The sequence below is a fragment of the Carassius auratus genome, chromosome 31, assembly GCF_003368295.1.
Source record: "Carassius auratus strain Wakin chromosome 31, ASM336829v1, whole genome shotgun sequence".
Lineage (NCBI taxonomy): Eukaryota > Metazoa > Chordata > Actinopteri > Cypriniformes > Cyprinidae > Carassius > Carassius auratus.
Window position 1 is genome coordinate 1,601,816 of NC_039273.1, and position 21,513 is coordinate 1,623,328.

General features: G+C 39.8%; 1 protein-coding gene across 1 annotated transcript; it reads right to left on the reverse strand.

The window, feature by feature from the left end:
* Positions 1-11,178: 11,178 nt before the first annotated feature.
* Positions 11,179-14,746, reverse strand: LOC113051156 (SAM pointed domain-containing Ets transcription factor-like). The gene is made up of 4 exons (XM_026214749.1): positions 14,302-14,746; positions 12,321-12,518; positions 11,593-11,640; positions 11,179-11,363 (listed from the first exon to the last, which is right to left on the reverse strand). Exons 1-4 carry the CDS (start codon positions 14,744-14,746, stop codon positions 11,179-11,181), a joined length of 876 nt encoding a protein of 291 aa, XP_026070534.1.
* Between the last annotated feature and the right edge of the window lie 6,767 nt (positions 14,747-21,513).

The following is a 21,513-nucleotide window of genomic DNA, read 5'->3' on the forward strand; positions in this document are numbered from 1 at the left end:
AACCTCCCTCAGGCTCAAAATGAGTTACTGTCCTAAACTCGGACTTCCTGTCTGAAACCTGTCAATTTACAGCGCACGTGACAAATGCATCCACAGCGCAGGTAAGCCCTCGTGCGCATCAGTGTGAAACGTGACGTGAGCAGGGAGGTGCATGCGAAGGTGGCCGATTATTGAAGAACCTGGAGAAAGTTCACATGGGCAGACTTGAAAGGTTCGCAGTGCAATTAATCACAAACCAGAAAAAAAGGGATGTTTGTTGGTTGGCAGCCAGAGATTAACACAAACTCCAGTCTTTCCACTGCAAATCATGGGCAGGGAAACCAAGGTTTGCTCAGAGACACGCTGACAGGCAGACCTTGCGAGTAACCTGTAACATACTTCAAAGAATATCTACTAAATCACTTATTTTAACCTTAGTGCTTCTGTTAAACATCATAGTTTATTTGACAGGCTTTTTTTAAGTAACAGAAAGTAGCAGTGCAAAGCTGATACTACGTTTCAACAGACACACAAGTGGTTTTTAAAAGAGTGCATGTACAAATTTCGAAGCACAATTATATTTTAAACATAGAAAGTGGCTGAAATCTTGAAATCTTGGTTTCACTGTCATGCAAAACCCAGAAATAGTCTCAGGAAATGTGTAGTCAGTTCATAAAGTTCTCGTCTCAGTGGTTGAGTTCACTATACATCGCTCTTATACCGGATGGACGAACTGATAGACAAGTCTTTGCGAGACATCTGGCTTGCGGATGATGCCCTTTTTATAGTACTGCCGAATAGAGCGGCTGAGTTTGTCATAGTTCATAGCAGGACGGTTCTTCCTCAAACCCCAGAGACGTGCCACGTGAGCCGAATCTTCGATTTTGAAGATCCCTGTGAAGACACGCATCCAAGACACATCGGTAATGGCATAGGTAAGTACTGCAATGTTTTTGGACATGTGCACATTTTAATAATATCAAGAACATTTTCCCATTACACATTTTTAAAAAAAATAAAGGTTCCAAAAAGTTAAAAAATATATAGTGGAACCATTGGTGTGAACAGTTCTTAAAATAACCATTTTTTATTAGATTAAAGAAGAAAAAAAATCCACCTTAAAGGAACATTCCACTTTTTTTTTTTATATATATAGCTTCATTTTCCAACTCCCCTAGAGTTATGCCACATTCCAGACAACCCGTAACCCGTGTTTTTCCAACTTTAAACACGTTAAAGTGCACTAGAAAAGCAGTCAAACTTGTACTAGATCGATGTGTAGCCCAGTGGTAAACTTGGGCATATAGTGTAACGGAGACAGGGAGGGTTATGATTAATCTCTCTTACTCTCAAAAACGAGTCACATGACTATTAAAAAAGTAAATGTTTATTTACTTTAAATAATAGGGGACATCTGATTTCTAAATAAGGAAATATCAGTTCATTTTACATAATTAAAAGGAAATAAACATTTGGTGATTTTATTTCATGACAGTAATTAAAACTAAAGTTTATATTATTTAGCTGAATAATATTTCCAAAGGTTTTATGCAGTTAGCCTTTTATTATTTTATTTTTACTGTTTTTATGTGACCATTTTTATTGGTCATTTGGGTATTCACGCTGTATAGTCAATGGTGTTTGGCTGCAGGTATGTAAAAAGTAATTTACACGTGACCTGGTGAGAGACACGTGAGAAAGTGCTGGAAGTTTTTTTCCGGTCTTCCCCCGTACTCGTGTGGAGCGCGGGACGCGGGCACGTTGAGAAGAAAAAGAACGCTAGAAAGTGCGAGTAAAGTTGATTAATCTGAGCGGGAGGCGCACAGAAGAGCACCGCGGACTCGGGATGTTTGTGAGCCGCGAGACTGAGTGAAAAACGAAGCCGGAGACCCGTCTGACGGAGCGGGAGAGAAGAAGTGGAAGCCGTGAACGCAGATAGCCGAGATAGTTAGCCACGGTGGGCGTATGCTGGGCGGAACTGTCGTTTAATCGCACCGCACCTGATCATCCGGACCAACGTCTTTCAACGCTCTCAATTTTTTGCAAGTGTCCGTTCAGCGCACTCAATGTTTTGCAAGACCAAAACAGGCCTGCAACGTTTTTTTTCTTCGTTCAAAATGATACCGTGAGTAAACTGGAACATGTGTGAATGTGTGTGTGAGTGGGCCCACCACAGCATTTGCTAAGACTTGTTTCAGGACACTTGGCGTGTTTTTTTTGTTATTGTAAAGCTCTATGTGTATTTCAGATTGTTAGGAAAGAGTTAAGGGGAGGGGACTTTTGAACCACTTATTCAGTTGTAACAAGTGTGATTGAAACTACTGGTGTTTAAGCTAAATTTTAAAGGAGTAAATATTTAAGTGTTTGGGGAATATTTTGGTTATTTTTTTTTGTATATTCATTAATATTGAATTTTGGGGAAAGCTTTTATATTCTGTTTGCCAAATTATTTTATTTAATTAAACAAGAGCGTTACCCATTTTTTGCTAAACTAAAAACCATCTCTGGGTCTCATTATTTTTTATATTTTATTGTCAAAAGGTTTTAAACCTCATTAGACACTTATTAGGTGCACCTTCGTGGTATCCACCTGAACTACACCGAACCCAAGCACCCCCATTCTCACGTAAGTAACTCACAGAGTGGTTGTACGGGTGCTACATAAATAAAATGGAGGCACCGCTGGGATGAAATGCAGTTTATAAGTAGTTTTAGCAGCTCTAATTTTAGTTTGACCCAGAGATTTAAATAGTTTGTTTAAAAAGTAGGCCTAGTTTAGAACCAAAACAGTAGTTAACCTACATGTAAAATCACATTAAAGATTACCTATTGTGAAAACTCTAAAACTGCCAGACTAGAGTTTTACTAAGCATCCTAAGTCAAAAATAAAAACACAGATTAAGCTTTATCTGTGTTAAAATACAACCAAAACCTACCAAATTCAGTTCTGACAAGTGATCACTGTATGTGCACAACCCGTGGGGATGGCTCAGTTGAAGAACTGGTGTGTTGGAGAAGGCATAGACCCGGTGAAAGCCTTGCTGGTTAAAGATGTACCGCCGGAAACTGAAGTTGGGTTCATTGAAGAAACGCTGCACACTGTCAAAGCACTCGGGAGAGTCAAGGTGAGAGGAAGAATGTATGACCCTCAGTCTCAAAGTTTAACTGTGCTATGTGAGTGCAGGGAGAAGGTGAATACAAAGGCCATTCCTCTTGATGTTGTTCCTGAGGGGTTTGCTATGACCTGGAGAATCTTTGGACCTTCTGAGCAGGAGGAAGAACCCCAAGCTCAGGCAGCAGGTGATGGCCACAATGTGCCACTGCCAGATTCCAGTTTTTTCTCCCCACTTCAAGCGTCCACTCCTGAAGCTATCATTCGAGCAGTTGGTGATGTCCTGCAAATGACAAGCAAGCACACTCATGGTGACAACAATCTTTACAGAAGACTGCGCACTTTCTCAGGGGTCATGCCCACACCCCCAGGAGAAGAACAGTTGGAAAGCTGGGTTGAACAAGCCAGACTTATGATTGAAGAATATGATCGCCCTGAAAGAGAAAAGAAAATGAGAATAATGGAAAGTGTAAAGGGTCCTGCACTCGAAATCCTTCAAGCTATCCGATTCAACAACCCATCTGCATCCTCTATGGACTACATTGACATTCTCGAGACCACCTTTGGCAACCCCGAGAGTGGTGAAGAACTTTACTTTGCCTTCAGAATGTTGTGTCAGCATCCCAACGAGAAACTCTCTGAGTTCCTGAGACGCCTTGAGAGAGTCCTAAATAAAGTTGTCCAAAAGGGTGGACTCCAGTCATCGGCGGCAGACAAAGCACGTCTTGACCAACTCATTAAAGGGGCCATCAGGTCTGACATTATGATCCTAAATCTCAGATTAAGAGACCGCAGAGACAGTCCTCCCACTTTTCTCGATCTGCTGAATGAGATACGCCTGGAGGAAGAGCATGAAGTTTCACGTCGCAGACTCCATCCACCCAAAGCAGTCTACGCCAAAAGTGCTACTGTGACCTCTGACACAGAGTTAAAAGATTTGAAAGCTGAAATACACCAACTCAGAGCACAAGTAAGTGAACTCGCTGCCCCCACCGCCATGTCAAGTCATGTTTCGAAGAGCACATTGCTTTCAGTCACTCCAGCAGCAGAGAACTCAGAAGACAAGAACGTTCAAGCTTTAAAGAAAGAAGTTGTCAAGCTCCGAAAGCAAGTCTCTGTCTTGTCAGTCAAGCCTAAGTATAGTTCTGCTACTGAGCCCTGCCCACAAGAGACCCAGTCACGACCCTGGCAGCCAAGACCTTCAACAGCCAGAGACCCAAGTGATTTTTTCTGCTATCGCTGCGGTGAAGACGGGCACTTTGCCAACAAGTGTGCCTTTCCCGAGAACTACCCCAAAGTTATTCAGAAACTGCTGCAAGCTCAAAGAAAGTCCAAGCAGAACAGCAAATCTGATAATGAAGCAAGAACCAAGACCACAAATGCAAGTGTCAAGAGAAGCTCGGTAAATGTACAGCCCAACAGTTTGCCCGAGGGACTCGTGGGACCGCCCTCCACTGCTCAGGTCAGGATCAATGGCAACCCCTGCACCGCGCTGATGGACAGTGGATCTCAAGTTACCATCATCTTCGACAGCTGGTATGCCAAACACCTGTCACACATCCAGTTAAACTCTGTGACCGGTCTAGCCATATGGGGCCTAAGTGAGTCAGAGAGCAGTTACCCGTACAAAGGTTACATCCAGGTTGAGTTGGAGCTGCCACAAAAATCTAAGTCCAACAAAGTCAAGTCTGTTACTGTTCTGGCCCTGGTGTGCCCTGATCCACGTTGCTCCGAGACTATACCTGTCCTGATCGGCACAAACGTCAGGGGGGTTCAGCCTTTCAAGTCCCAGCCTAAAAAGAAAGAAGACCTGGAGAATGTCAACTCTGTCAAAATCCAAGTTCAAGAGACAAAACATTTACCCGCTTCTGGAGGGATGTCCATAAAAGGCAACAAAGACTTGCCTGTGGCTGAAGTAAAGTGGTCTGGGCCTGGTCCTCTCAGCATCCCTCCTGGAACTGAATACGTTGCTATCTGCAAAGTTACAGAGAAACAAGAAATCGGAGACAGCATACTCATCATTGAACGAGCCCACTCACCTTCTCTTCCTCCAAGTGTACTTGTCCAGCCAACTGTGTTGTTCTCCAAGATGCTAGATCCAAACAACTTCCTGGTGCTCCTGCGTAATGAGTCTCTAAAGCAAACTGCGATTCCAATGGGCACAGTGATCGCTCACCTTCACATCGCTGACATTGTGACAGATGCACCAAACCCTAAGGCCGAATCTGTTCCAGCTATGGATCCTTCTCTGTTTGACTTCAGTGAGTCACCCATCAGCAAAGAGTGGAAAGAGAGGCTGAGTCAAAAGCTTGCTAAACACTCCCGTGTGTTCTCTATAGAAGAGTGGGATGTTGGTTTGGCTAAAGGGGTAGAACATCACATCCGCTTGAACGATAACACCCCCTTCAGAGAGAGATCTCGACGTATTGCCCCTGCTGATTTGGATGATCTTCGGCGTCACCTGCAAGGTTTGTTGGCGGCTGGGATCATAAAAGAATCAAGAAGCCCATATGCTTCACCGATTGTACTTGCACGTAAAAAGAATGGTCAACTTCGTATGTGCATCGACTACCGCACCCTGAATCGGAGAACTATCCCAGATCAGTACACTGTACCTCGTATTGACGACGCTCTTGATTGCTTGTCCGGCAGTAAGTGGTTTTCAGTGCTGGATCTGCGCAGTGGCTACTATCAAATCCCAATGGCTGATGAGGACAAAGAGAAAACCGCTTTTATCTGTCCACTGGGATTCTTTCAATTTGAGCGGATGCCGCAGGGGATCACAGGGGCCCCTGCAACATTTCAACGACTCATGGAGAAGGCAGTCGGTGACATGCACATGCTTGAAGTCATAGTATATCTTGATGACCTCATTGTTTTTGGCAAGACTCTGGGGGAGCATGAGCAAAGACTCCTCAAGGTCATCGCTCGTCTTGAAGAAGCTGGACTCAAGTTGTCCCTCGACAAGTGCCAGTTCTGTCGCTCACAAGTCACCTATGTCGGGCACATTGTCTCTGAGCACGGTATTGCCACAGACCCAGACAAAGTGGAAGCAGTGACACGGTGGAAGCAGCCAACAGACCTTCCTTCTCTGCAGTCATTCCTGGGGTTCTGCGGCTACTACCGCAGGTTTATAAAAAACTACTCCATCATCGTCCGACCACTTACAGAGCTGTGCAAAGGGTATCCTCCCACCCAAAAGAAGCGAAAGTCTACCTCTTCATCAGACAAGACCTATTACAAAGTCAGTGAACCTTTTGGTGACCGGTGGGACCAGTCATGTTCAGAGGCATTCCAAAAGATCATCCACTGCCTCACAAGTGCACCTGTGCTGGCATTCTCAGACCCCACCAAGCCTTACATACTTCACATTGATGCCAGTTTTCATGGGCTTGGCGCTGTCCTCAACCAAGAGTACCCCGAGGGCTTGAGACCTGTTGCTTTCGCAAGCCGCAAGCTGAGTGCCTCTGAAAAGAACTATCCAGTGCACCAGCTCGAGTTTTTGGCACTTAAGTGGGCAGTGGTGGACAAGTTCCACGACTACTTGTATGGCGCACAGTTTACCGTGAGAACTGATAACAACCCCCTAACTTATATCCTCACGACTGCCAAACTCAATGCGACAGGTCACCGCTGGCTCTCAGCACTCGCCACATACAATTTCACATTGCAGTACAGGCCTGGCAGCAGCAACATCGATGCCGATGCCCTGTCACGCAACCCTCTTCCAACCACAGAAGAATTCTGGCAAACCATACCGACTGAAAGTGTTCAAGCTCTGTGTAAACAGATCAAGTGCCCTGAAACTCTGACAGAGCCCACAACTATTGCTGAGTCACTCGTAGTGTCACCTGACGGTATACCAGAGTGTTTTGTCTCCCCAGTTCGGTTGGATCTCGGTTCTCTGAGTCAGCTTAGTCACAAAGACCTGGTAACTGCTCAAGATGAGGACTCTCCTATCGCTCCAGTCAAGCAGTCAATTCATGGTGGTTCATCATTCACCAGCCCCGACAATCCAACTTCTGTTCTGTTGCACAAAGAATCAAGCAAGCTGTTCATCCAAAACAATCTGCTCTACAGAAAGGTTGAGAAAAATGGATCTGAGGTAAAGCAGCTGGTACTGCCCAGAGAGTATGTCCCGATGGTCCTGAAATCTCTGCATGATGAGTCCGGTCACTTGGGCATGGACAAGACCATCGAACTTATCCGAAATCGGTTCTATTGGCCGAAAATGGGAGTTGAGGTTGAGCAGTACATCAAGAACTGCGGTAGATGCATCACTCGCAAAGCCCTTCCCCAGAGAGCTGCTCCCTTAAAACAGATCACCAGCCAAGGCCCTCTAGACCTTGTTTGTATAGATTTTCTGTCACTTGAGCCAGACTCTCAAGGTTTTGCCAACATCCTTGTAGTGACAGACCACTTTACTCGATACGCCCAAGCTTTTCCATCCAAAGATCAGAAGGCGGCCACCGTTGCTAAGATACTGTGTGAGCGCTACTTTGTACACTACGGACTCCCTGCACGCATACATTCGGATCAAGGCCGTGATTTTGAAAGCAAACTGATCCAAGACCTTCTGATGATGTTGGGTATTCGTAAATCAAGAACAACACCTTACCACCCTCAGGGAGATCCGCAACCTGAAAGATTCAACCGTACGCTCTTATCAATGCTTGGCACACTCGATCCAAAGCAAAAACAAAAATGGAGTCAAAAGATCAGTCAGTTGGTCCACGCCTACAACTGTTCTCAAAACGATGCAACTGGTTATTCGCCTTACCTGCTTATGTTCGGCAGAGAAGCTCGCTTACCGGTAGACATCTGCTTTGGCGTGACTGAGGACGACCAAAAGACAAAATCCTATCATCAGTATGTTGTTAAGCTCAAGAAAGATCTCCAAAGAGCCTACAGTCTTGCAACAGAATCATCAGACAAGAACCACCAAAGAAACAAAAAAGCACACGACCGGCACGTCAAAGAACAAGTCCTTGACAAAGGCGACAGGGTGCTGCTGAGAAACTTTGGGGTCACAGGCAAGCAAAAATTGAAATGCAAGTGGCGATCCTCACCATATATTGTTATGGAGAAGCTACCCAACTTACCTGTCTACAAGATCAAGCCAGAGAGAGGCATGGGAGCAGAAAAGACTATTCATCGTAATCACCTGTTACCCATTGGTTATCTTGTGAGAATCCCTGTTGACGAAAGGGAAGTGGGGCCACAACAAAGACCTGTGACTAGAGCATTTCAGCAAAAGACAAAAGAATTGGTACAAACAAACTACCATGATGAAGACGTGTCCTCAGATTTAGAGTACGACGAAGTATACCCGCAAAGCCCCGTTGAGTTAGACTGGGATAAGTTGTTGACATGTTCAGAACTTTCCACAAAGCAATCCAAGCCAATCGTCACCGAGCCTGAAAGACAAACTCAAGACCTGGCTGAGATAGAGTCAGTGGTCAGTGATCTTCCCAACCTGCCTCTCAACGCTGATCCAGAAGTCAACGTTCTAGAAGAGGGAGGAGCCATCAACCCCTGTCCGGACACTAACTCTGGGATTGAACAAGTTGATCGTCCCAAAAGAGTCACCCGTCCAGTGGTCAAGCTGAGCTACGATGAACTTGGCAAGCCTCGTGATTACCCTGTGACAATCCTAAGCCATGGAGTGTTGGTGGGAAGTGGACTCTACGGAGACTCCAGAAGCAGTCGATGTCACACTCTCTGGTGCCACCCCATGGCGTTGTGTTTCACTTGTTCTAATCTGGCCTCTACCCTTGACTTTAAGACTATTAGAGTCCTCTAAGGTTTATTTTGATGAGGGCATCAAAACGGTCTAGAAGGGGGAGGGTGTAGCCCAGTGGTAAACTTGGGCATATAGTGTAACGGAGACAGGGAGGGTTATGATTAATCTCTCTTACTCTCAAAAACGAGTCACATGACTATTAAAAAAGTAAATGTTTATTTACTTTAAATAATAGGGGACATCTGATTTCTAAATAAGGAAATATCAGTTCATTTTACATAATTAAAAGGAAATAAACATTTGGTGATTTTATTTCATGACAGTAATTAAAACTAAAGTTTATATTATTTAGCTGAATAATATTTCCAAAGGTTTTATGCAGTTAGCCTTTTATTATTTTATTTTTACTGTTTTTATGTGACCATTTTTATTGGTCATTTGGGTATTCACGCTGTATAGTCAATGGTGTTTGGCTGCAGGTATGTAAAAAGTAATTTACACGTGACCTGGTGAGAGACACGTGAGAAAGTGCTGGAAGTTTTTTTCCGGTCTTCCCCCGTACTCGTGTGGAGCGCGGGACGCGGGCACGTTGAGAAGAAAAAGAACGCTAGAAAGTGCGAGTAAAGTTGATTAATCTGAGCGGGAGGCGCACAGAAGAGCACCGCGGACTCGGGATGTTTGTGAGCCGCGAGACTGAGTGAAAAACGAAGCCGGAGACCCGTCTGACGGAGCGGGAGAGAAGAAGTGGAAGCCGTGAACGCAGATAGCCGAGATAGTTAGCCACGGTGGGCGTATGCTGGGCGGAACTGTCGTTTAATCGCACCGCACCTGATCATCCGGACCAACGTCTTTCAACGCTCTCAATTTTTTGCAAGTGTCCGTTCAGCGCACTCAATGTTTTGCAAGACCAAAACAGGCCTGCAACGTTTTTTTTCTTCGTTCAAAATGATACCGTGAGTAAACTGGAACATGTGTGAATGTGTGTGTGAGTGGGCCCACCACAGCATTTGCTAAGACTTGTTTCAGGACACTTGGCGTGTTTTTTTTGTTATTGTAAAGCTCTATGTGTATTTCAGATTGTTAGGAAAGAGTTAAGGGGAGGGGACTTTTGAACCACTTATTCAGTTGTAACAAGTGTGATTGAAACTACTGGTGTTTAAGCTAAATTTTAAAGGAGTAAATATTTAAGTGTTTGGGGAATATTTTGGTTATTTTTTTTTGTATATTCATTAATATTGAATTTTGGGGAAAGCTTTTATATTCTGTTTGCCAAATTATTTTATTTAATTAAACAAGAGCGTTACCCATTTTTTGCTAAACTAAAAACCATCTCTGGGTCTCATTATTTTTTATATTTTATTGTCAAAAGGTTTTAAACCTCATTAGACACTTATTAGGTGCACCTTCGTGGTATCCACCTGAACTACACCGAACCCAAGCACCCCCATTCTCACGTAAGTAACTCACAGAGTGGTTGTACGGGTGCTACAGATGCACTCCCAGTTACGAGTTCTGACATCACACAGCATGTGAAACAACACTGGCAGCCCCTACGAATAATATTGCCTATGGATGCAGTGTTTATGTAAGTGGTATACATAGAAAAAACGATTAACGTTAAATAAAATTAATAATCTAGCTACAATTCCTTGTGCTCAGGAAATTTGGCGTGACTTGCCTGAAACGGTACAAAGTCGTTAATCGTGGTTTGAAATCGTGCCAAAAACCTGCCTGGAACGCAGCATTAGACAGTTGAATTTTACCATTTTCTTATCCATTCAGCTGATCTCCAGGTCTGGCGAAACTTGACTCTTTTGTAGTTGCATCGTGTAACGTCCATCGGTCTTAGTATGTAACTACAGAAGAGTTGAGTTTTAAATAGGAGAAATAAAGAAACTCTTTGGTCATTTTTGAGCCAGATGCTAACGGTCTAATCAGGTTCAATGATCTATACGAAGCTAAGCTAAAAGTATTAGCACCAGACCTGTAGATCAGCTGAATAGATTAGAAAATGGTAAAACTCAACTGTTTAACTCTAGGGGAGTTGGAAAATTTGGCTATTTTCAAAAACAGTGGAATGTTCCTTTAAAGAACCTTTTGGGCAATGGAAAGGTTCCACGGATATTAAAGGTTCTTTATGGAACCATCAATGCATATAACAAACCTTTATTTTTAAGAGTGTTAAAAACTTTGGAGAGGTTCCAATGATGTTAATGGTTCTTCAAGGAACCAGAGCCAAAGAACTGTTATTTTTCAGGATGCATCATGGTATTCTTGGAAATACCTTGGAGTAGCATCATTAAAAGCATCATGGAAACAAGTCTATCCCATTTTTGCGGACCCATCAGCATCTATTATTGCCATTACTTTGCAGAAGAGTTGTTGTGTCCTCACCTTTCTCTTTATTCAGCCAGCGGATGCAGCGTCCATAACTGTGAGGTTTGAGCAGAAGTTCTCTGAGGAACTGCCACAGATGGATCGGCTGACCAGAACAAGACGAATCAGCTTCAGACCACAGCTCTTCACCTTCTGTGAGATAACATGCACACATATAGCATTATAGGTACATTTTAGTAATTTGTTTTTGGCATTAATCGATCTGATCTGAGCTAAAAAGGCTAATCATTACATGACAGACAGTGCTTTTCTTTCACTTGTACTATGGTCTGTCTGTGGTATGTTTTTAAGGTAATGGCATGGTTTTTTCTGTATATTGATTATCATCTGTGTAGTTTATTGTGGTGTTTCTGTGACGTACCTCTCATCCTGGTCTCTCCACCTGAACATCTTTCCTTCATCCAGGCAGCTGAATGCACAAAAAAGAGAAAAGCAGCATGCAAAAATTCAGTCTACAGAACTTACAGAGTTAAAGATGTCTTATTTAGTACAGTTTCTGAATGTATGGTTTCAAACAGGTTGCAAATTGCCATGTGAATTTGAATAAAAGGAAGTAGATTTAAAATGGAATGGAACCGAATAAAAGAGAAAAATAGCTGCTGACAGTTGTTTTTAATAATAAATAATTTGTTTTTCACTATGAATTACCTGTAAACATAACATTAATAATCTATGTTCATGTTTTTACAGTATTTCTTAACTTAAAAGAATGGCTCTTAAAAAAATAAGATGCATTGTAAATAAAGTATAGGAGAATAAATAGTCAAAACATTTCTAATTTTCATTTCATTTTTGGAAGTATAAGTTTATAATCTTTAACTTTTTAAGTTGAACTTTTCTTACCCTTTAATGAAAACAATATGAAATAGTTTTAGCTTTAGTTAACAATAACAACACTCACTATGCTCTATTTCTTTGAATTGAATTTTAGAACGTTTCCTGCCATTCAAACTCTGATTCAACTTCCTGTGCGGCTAATTCATTTCAAATTCACACTGATTAAATGAAAGGGAGTGAACTCTTACATTCAGAATATTTTTCACAATCCTGAATTCAAACAGTCTAAGTACTTTTTATCAAGTATTTCACCTGATTTCCATATATCCAGATGTGCGTGTAAAGTCTCGCTGCACTGTGGTGAACGCTGTCGGAAATCTTCCTCGCTCATGGAGCATAAATCTTTGCCATCCAGCTCTTGGAAGGCCTTTCCCACCTGCGGGAGCCTGTAGAGATGCTCCGTCCACAACAGCCACTTCTGAACGTTCCCACAATTCCACTCCATCGGGTCTGAAAGATCAGATCAGATCAGACCAGCCATCTCTGACAAAGCACACTGATGGGATTCAGAGCTGTTTGCACGGGTTTTGAAACGTCTTAGTGAAAAAGAGAGCCATTCAGAAGAGCAAACAGTGAGGATGGGTGTTTACGTAAGGTGGAGTGACTTATTTTAATACGTTTAACACGAATTGCATAAACTTGCTCTTAAAAAAAAAATACAGACAACTCGATAAATCAGTTGCAATGTGAGATGCCACTGACAATTTTGAGCTATTTTTTTCGATGCACAGATATTTTTCAAAACTATATCTGCGCGACCTCTTTGAACGTTTGCTTGTTCGTCATCGTTATACGGGAGGGGTTTGAATATCCTTAAGGAAAGTGAGTGTGACAAAGCTCTCAGCACATTAGTGAAACTCCGGAGGATTAGGCAGATCCTGGTCTGTATGCCTTCAGCTGCCTTCAGGGCTGCTGGAGTCAAAGGCCTTTTCTAACAGTTTCATTATGACTGTTTGCTCGGCTCAATCGTAACTCAGAGCTGTCCGTCACTCACATTAAACATGAGTGATGAATGGCGAGACGTTCATTTGAATAAGTGTCATGATTATATCAGCATGTTGTGTTTTACTGCAGCGGCTGTGAGCCAGATGCATCATGGCTGTGTTACGGTATTTCATGTTGAAGTATTTTTCTATTAGGCCATATATTTATATACATATTCTGAAGGCATTTTTAAGAAATATAATGTGAACAAAATCTGAATTTGTTGTTTAATGTTGTTTAAATGCATTGTCTGGCATCAATATATGACTTATCATATCTTTGTTATATATAACTATAGCTCAAAAATATTTTAAATAAAACCCTAGTCTTGATATCGTATTTAGCAACTTTTTTTTATTAATATCTGACCTTTATTGTTTCGCTAACACATGATTGGCATTGATTGGCATGTGCATATAATCATACAATTTTACTGTGAATTCATAGTATATAGATATGTTTTAAATTGTACATCAGACTCTCCTTATAATTTTCTTGCATGCTTAATTGAACAGTTTTATTGCAACATGCATGGAACCACAGTCTGAATCTAATCTTAATTTAGCCTAAATTCAGTGTTCACACTGTAAACTGAATCGCGTTACTCTTTCTTGAAAGCCAAGGGATATTTAAGAATAACGTTAAACACATTAAAATACATGAAATTAAAGTTTTGGAAGCAAGGCCTGTCAAAAATGTTGTGCACATTGTACAAAATTTTTTGCACCAAAGCGACTTACATTTATATATAAAATACATGATTATTTAAATTATACTAATATTACTTGTGTGTCTATGTATAAACACACACACACACATATATATATTTATATAATTTTATATATATATATATATATATATATATATATATATATATATATATATATATATATATATACAAACATCTTTATTTTTTATTGATAAAATAATATTTAAATAATTTTGATATTTTCTTTCAAAAAATTATTCTGATTATTTGTATTATTTAAATTTTATTAAATTTAATTTTATTTAATTAAAATTAAATTCATTTTTATTAGTAATCATTTACTTGGATTATTAATATTATAATTAATAACTATAATTGTAATATTTCTATTTAATATTTATATATATATATATATATATATATATATATATATATATATATAATTATTATTATTATTTTTTTTTTTTATTATTATTTTTTTTTTTTTATTGGAATATTTCTGATGCTTTTTGAACCAACAGCAAATGAATATTATCTTACCTGGTGTGATGTTGAGAAGTTTGCAAGCGGTCTCAATGTCCTTCAGAACTTCTCCCACTACCAGGCTTTGCACCTGTTCTAAAGATCGCTCCTCCACCTGTTCCTCCAGAGTAGGAGACAGCGGCGAGGCTCCCAGCCCGGGGCTGTCGATCACCGGACACTGCTCCGGCTCCTGACACGGCTCCAGTCTGGGCCCGACGCCTGTGGATGTGGACGAATCCGACACCCTCACCAGCCAGGCAGCATCCTCGGTGAACAGCATGTCAAAACAGGACAGATAGACTCCCGGATGTCCTCGGTCCGAGACGTCAAGACGGGGTTTGTGGTCGACCATATCCAAGCCATCTTCTCGCTTAAGAAGGGCCAGCGAGCTCTCGGTGAAGCCTGTGGAGTGCAGTGGCTGGAGAACAGCGCTGTCTGACTGGATTCGGACAGGACTGGCCATTGTCTCCTGCAGAAATGAAAGAAAACTTTATTGAACCATACAACTCAATAAATATTGTCCAGTTTTATGACTATATAGTGTGTAAAAGAGCAGCTGTACACCAGAGCATTCAGCAAACTGCTTGTTCTTGAACGTGTTGGTGATCCATATCCATTAGCTCATCCCATCCAAAGAAAGCTCTGAGCCTAAGTGATGCTGTTTCTGTTTTTAAGGCTTCCAGGACGAATGGCAATGAACACAGAAAGTCATTGCAGCATATAGGGAGGACAACTGGATTTGACTGAGTCACTTACTCATGGGTCACTTATGCAGAATAACGGGTGACACGGGAGCAAAGCAGCAGTTTAGACGACTGCTTTCAAGGTGCATTCCCCGGTCTCCTGTCTCCTGTCTCCTGTGTCAGCATGAGTTTTTAATCAAATTGCAAAGAGGAAAACATGCCTCAGATGTAGGATGACAGCAGAGGAGGGGCTGGAGATGATATCGATCTCCAGTGGCCGGGAGGTAAAGATACAAAGGTGGGAAGATTGCATGAAGGAAAGAGCAGATCAGGTTACAAGTTTATGCTTCAGAAGCAATAATAGCCTTCGAGAAACGCCTTTTTAAACTGCCGGTTAAAAAGCAAGAGTTTCCTAAAAAACAGTTAGTCCTCAAACAGTCATGTTTTGAAAATATGCCTTAAAGTCAAAAGAGAGGGGATATTGCAAACAAAAGAAAAAAAAACATGCAAAAGAACAAAGACAACAAGCTGTTCGGAAACTATAGGTCACAGCAACACATATGGCTGTCAAAATACTGATGGATATCAATATAAACCAGGGTAAAACTTAAAAATAGTTTGCAGTTTCTGAAATAAAGATTTAATAAAATAAAATCCAAATAATAGATGAAACAATTCTATGTTATATATACTTTAGTTTTAATAAATATAAAAACAATATTTTAATATATAATGCATAATTATCTATTAATATAACATAAAAATAATGAGAAATTTAAAAATGCAAACTGAATAAATAGCTAAATTAAATTATTAATAAATCATATAATAGTATATAAAGTAACACTGGTGCAAACTAGATTTTTACATATTCTGATTAAAATATTAGTGGTTCTTTTCTATGCAAATGTCCTTTCCTAAAAATATAAGTTCCTGGAATAAAGGGGCATCTAAGAAACCGCTCTGAGGAATGCAAAAAAGCTGTAAAATATATGATGTGACAGAAACAAGGAACATCATAAATCATGAAGGTCTTTTCAGGGCCTCCACATTATATGAAAAACATTGCAGGCAGCCAATGAGATGCTGTCGGCACGAACAAAGCCTGCTTCGGTCAGGCGAGTACAACTGTAATTCATACATGCTTAATATTCAAATGTCATAGTTGCAGTTTAAAATCGAATGCTCTTCTGCTTTTGTGTTTTGCAGAAGTTTTGCAGAAATCCCTTTAATGTGGGTCATGCAAGCAACCACATCTCTGGATCATCCTGCATTGACATTTTCCTCTTTGCACTGCTTTGGATTTCATGTTTTATTGATTGCCATAAAAGTAGTTTATATAGATCCTGTGAGGGTATTTGTTGGGCAGCCTCCTCTCTTCATAAGTAAATATGCGTCCATAATTGTTTGATTTAAAGTTGAGAGCACAGATGGAGAGTAAGACGTGTTTGTCAGTAATCTGTTGTCATTAGAGCGCATGTCTACAGGACATTCACCATCTACCACATGTTCTCAAACAACCTCCGTTTGTTTGGACGCACCATTACCGTCATTCATAAAATGGTGAGATTGCTCCACACCCAGCGATAGCAGAGGAAAAGAGGTATAAAAAGAAAACAATCATTCAGGTTTTAAAGGATGGATTATTATGGCTTAAACCTTTTATTGTGTCTCTCAGTTGACTTTTCCCTCATTTATAAAAAACTTTCAAAAGTTTTTCACTTGTCTCTTGACCTTTTAAATTCACCTCTATAATAAATGTATAATGTTTAATATCATTAAAAAAAAAAATTTGTCTTTCAAATAGCCCTCTGCAACCCCCCCCCCCCCATGCTTTTAAACATTAATTAATAAAAATGTAACTGTTGATTGTTAGTTTGTCTTAGCTCAGGTTCATTCAAAATAATATTAACAGATCTAACTTTTAATAATGCATTAGTAATTAATAAATGTTGAAATTAATATATTTTTCACTGTAGGTTCATGTTAACAAATGAAACAATATTTTAACAATTATTATTATTATTTATTTTTATTAATTTTTATGTTATTATTTTATAAATGTTAACAATTTGTCATTTTTATATTAATTTAAAAAAGAAATGGCTTAATTAACATCATGTTAAATATTGAAAACAAACTAGTTTTTATAAAGTAAATTCATTTATTTAGTTTTATGGAAAATTAGATGAAAGTCTAAAATATTATTTGATCAGATCTTTATTCCAGGACATAAGACAAGGATCATTTCCAAGCGTTTCATTCGTCAACACTTAAAGGAGTAAAAAGTGTCGAAACTGTGCTGCTGCTGCATGCATCACGTAGGATGCAGCGATGGAATGGTCACAGGTCAAACCATTTGTCTCTCACTCTTTCACATCTCAGTATGCAAACACAAATGGAGGCCTGTGTCTTTGAAGCTGGCCTGGAGTAAACCCTAGCGGAAATGAAGTTATCCTTCCTGGAATCCTTGTTCTCATCTCCAAACGACTGCTGCTTTCACATCCCCCTCACTCTCCTCTCCAAGGAAAAAGCTGGAACGTGCTTTTGGGGCCGGCTTAGTCTCAAGTCTGTAACCTAGTGTCCACTCTTGCTCACAACAGCTTGTGATAAGCCCATTAGACAGGCACATTTAGTCATATTGACTATGGCCATGGGAGAAAAAGCAGCGGCGAGGAGATGCAAACACACTCCCCAGGCGCGGGATTAGACCTGTGACTGATCCTTAAATGAGTTTGGTGAAATACTCAAAAACTCATTTTGGAAGGGTTAAGAGCCGCTCCATTTGTCAGGTCAGCAGCATTCAGTGCTAAATAACCACTGTTTATACATGCTGTATACATGAATGGTGCACTACTTTAAAAGCCCATAGGAAAGAAAGTAAAAGATAAGAATGTTTTTGCATATTACATAATTTTCTTAATTAAATATACTACCAAAATAAGCTTCATTGTCTTCTAGTTCTTCTAATTTTCTAGTTTCTCTAATATGTTTACTCTGTGTTGGAATCTGTCCCATCATAGCAACCAGCACAGCTCAGTTCAATAGCAAAACATTACCTATTAATACTGAGTCTCACTGCTCAATGAGTCTGTTAGGTTGTGTAGCAGTGTGCACATGCCGTGCTCACACCAAACATCTCTTACTGGACAAAATGCTCCGTCGACTGCAGGGTTTCAATAACAGCTGTGCAATACTCAGACTGTTCACATCATAAGGACATAAAAGATTTGGCAATCATTACAAGCAATTAGTGCAGTGGCTCCCCACCATATGACTGAGCTCCAGTGATGTGTCACACAACAACTGGCTGATTCTTAAAAACCATCAACAGAACCAATAAAAACACTCTCCAAGGTCAAAATGCTTGCTATTTGTGCTTATATATATATATGTATAGAGACCCCAAAAAGTATTCCGAGTCTTATATACCACACTTAAAATAGACTGAATATAATTAGATAATGAAATATGGCTTTTCAGACTGAGCATAAACCTGGGAAACCATGCTTATAACCCCATCTTTATGAAAATGAACCTTGGCTTTACTTAAAAAAAAACAGTGGTTATTGTTCCATGTTAGGCAAAAATTAGCCATGTTTTGCTATACTTACCATAGTTTAAACATGGTATTAAAACCATAGTAAAACTGTGTTATGGTAAGCAATCCTTCAAAAAAAAACAAAAAAAAAAACTTGGTACTATACTTTTACTAAAATAAAACCATGGTTAGTTTTCGAAAGGGCAGGCACTTAACATAGTTAACCCTGGGTCATTTAAAACCTTGTCAGTTTTAATGTTGGTTAAACTCATGGTTCACACTGCTCTTTTACCCTGGGTCAAAAACTAATATTTATAAGATTAAGTTTCACACTGTACACTACTAAACTCCGGGTTAACCTTCTTATTTGCGGTATCAATGTCACATTTAGCGGTGGGCATCCTCATACTACTGCTGACTGTACGATCAAGTTTTCCTTGTATAGACATCTCGGAAGTCCTTTTTGGCTGGGGTTAAACATGAGGTTTAGAATGACGATGATTTAGGGTTAAGTGCAGTTTGAAAGCCCTAGAACTGGGGTTAGGACAGTTAGCGGGACTTTGTTAACCCAATATTGCAAATAGGGATAACTGCAGGCTGGTGCAGTGGGCGTCGTGAAAGGTAGGTTTGGGTTCACCCTTTCGGCATGCCTGTTACTCCAAGCTGCAGCTACCGCTTTCGAAACTACACAACGTTGAACGTTATGGTTAGATGCTTAGCAACCAACAGCCAATTGCGTGCCATTTATGCTGCGGCGCCCGGGGATCAGTTGGGGGTTCAATGCCTTGCTCAAGGACACCTAAGTCATGGTATTGCCGGCCCGAGATTCGAACTCACAACCCCAGGATTAGGAGTCAAACTCTCTAACTACTAGGCCATGACTTCCCCTTACCCAGACATGCAACTGTACATTTAAATGCTAACCCTATTGTAACTATTTAAGCTAAAATTAGCCAGCTAGCAATGCTATCATGTAAACGACATCATAACAGTAGTCTTGATACTGATAACCTTCATAGACATAAATTGCTAACTTGGTTGATAACTTTGGTTGCCTGACTGGACTTAGATTGGTTAAAGTTGTGCAGTAAAATTCACTTCAAATATCAAACTGCCAAAAAACGTGTCTTCTGGTGTTAAATAAAGACTTTTTAAGATGAATATGACATTAAATTATCATTAAAACCAGTAGATGGCAGCCAGGGATCACTCATTAGCTCAGTTGCCATTTCAACTTCCTTTTTCCACTTCTTGCTTTTGGATTCATCATAAAAGGACTATTGTCCTTTTTTTTGTACTTTTACTATTTTGAAGTATAAAGTATAGCAAGTGCAGAAAGTCACAAAGTCGCATGCATTTAAAAAAATAAAACACCAAGACAACAAGTCTAGAAGAGTCAATTATTTAAATACTTAAAAAATTAAATAAGTTAATTATTAATGGTATAACAATTAAATAATGATGCAATAAATATGTGTACATATTTTTACATTTAATTAACAAATTACATTTGTTTTAAATTGTTTTCTTTTACTGTAGAAGCTGATAAATACTTCCAGCCAACACATACTTGCTTCGGCAGTTTCGCTACTCTGAATCACTTAATGCACAGGTTTATTTTTGAAATTGTCAGATAGTTTCTTCCGTCGATTGCTAAAGTCATCAATGTCAATCTTAACAATGAATCGCGAAACAATTTAGCGGATTCACTCGCACACTCACATCTGTCATTCCTGAAACACTATAGTATATATAGTATACAGTATGGTCCTCTTAGAGAAACATTACTGTAAACAGGTCGCATGGTGCGTCCATCCAGCCAGTGATACTTTTAAGTGCGTTTTAGGGGGATTCATTAATAGCCAAAATATTATTAAAATAACATATTTCATATGTAAACATGAATTTTAATGTTTCAATAAAGAGCAAACTTATTCACAAATGATCTGTGATTGGTCCACAATAGTAAGTAAATTGCGGTTTTAAAGATCAGAGGTTCACTGATTTTAAATGAAAATGCAAATTTGTTGCATGGCTCTGTGACATTATAAGACAATCATCTATCATAAGACTGTAAAAACTTAGAATTCTGCCGTAATTTCTTGACAAACACAACCCACCCAGCTGTTTGAACAAAAACTGGCATGGCATGGTAATATGCAAAGTGCCATATTCAGTCACTCAACCACTGACAGCCACCTTTGATAAGTATCTCTGATTCATTCTGGAAGCTTTAAGCTCAATTGAAATTGTACAGGGGATTTCTTCATTACTCAACATCATATTTATTCTCCTCTGTTAACGTGTTTGTTCTACTTCCTTGACCTCCAGAGCAGGTTTGATGTACCTGTGCCAGGTTATCTAATTGTCATCTCATTTGACATCATTTGATGCTGTGAACCAAAGTGTGAAACGAAATATGCCATTTTTAAAAGAATAGCTCACTTAAAATTTTTGATTCTGTCATTTGCTTGTGTTATCCCAAACTGTAATTTTGTAGAGTGTATAAACAACTGTTTTCCATATAATGAAACCAAACTGTGATTTTTACCATCAAGCTTCAAAAATGACAAAAATATCATACAAAATAAAAAAATTTAAGTTGACATTTGATGTAAACTAACTCAACACAACTCAATAATCAGTTTAGTCCTATTGTATAGTCACAATGTAACACTTAGCCATAGTGGAAATCAATAGAAACTTTGCATTTGCCTTTGGGAATTGAGCTCTTTTCTTCTTCTGAAGGATTTGGACGTCAGCCAGAGCACAAGTCACTTGCACTTTTCCCTTCAGGGGAAAAAAACAGTCATTTGTTGTTTGCTGGGGGTGTTCTGGAGGCCAGCCAAATTACTCTTGAAAACCTTTACTTTTAATGACATTTGAAAGCTTTACACCTTGTAATTTTCAAGACATGTTCCCTTTATCTTTCTAAATAAGGACACATCGCATGTGAACAACAGGTGAACTGTGTCAGCTTGAGAACAGGTGCATTCAGAACCACCC

Coding starts and splice junctions, on each gene's coding strand:
- LOC113051156 (XM_026214749.1), bottom strand. CDS start 14,746: ATGGCCAGTCCTGTCCGAATCCAGTCAGACAGCGCTGTTCTCCAGCCA. Junction 12,519..14,301: donor ACTTCTCAACATCACACCAG/GTAAGATAATAT, acceptor CTGATCTTTCAG/ACCCGATGGAGTGGAATTGT. Junction 11,364..11,592: donor TGGAGAGACCAGGATGAGAG/GTACGTCACAGA, acceptor GTTATCTCACAG/AAGGTGAAGAGCTGTGGTCT.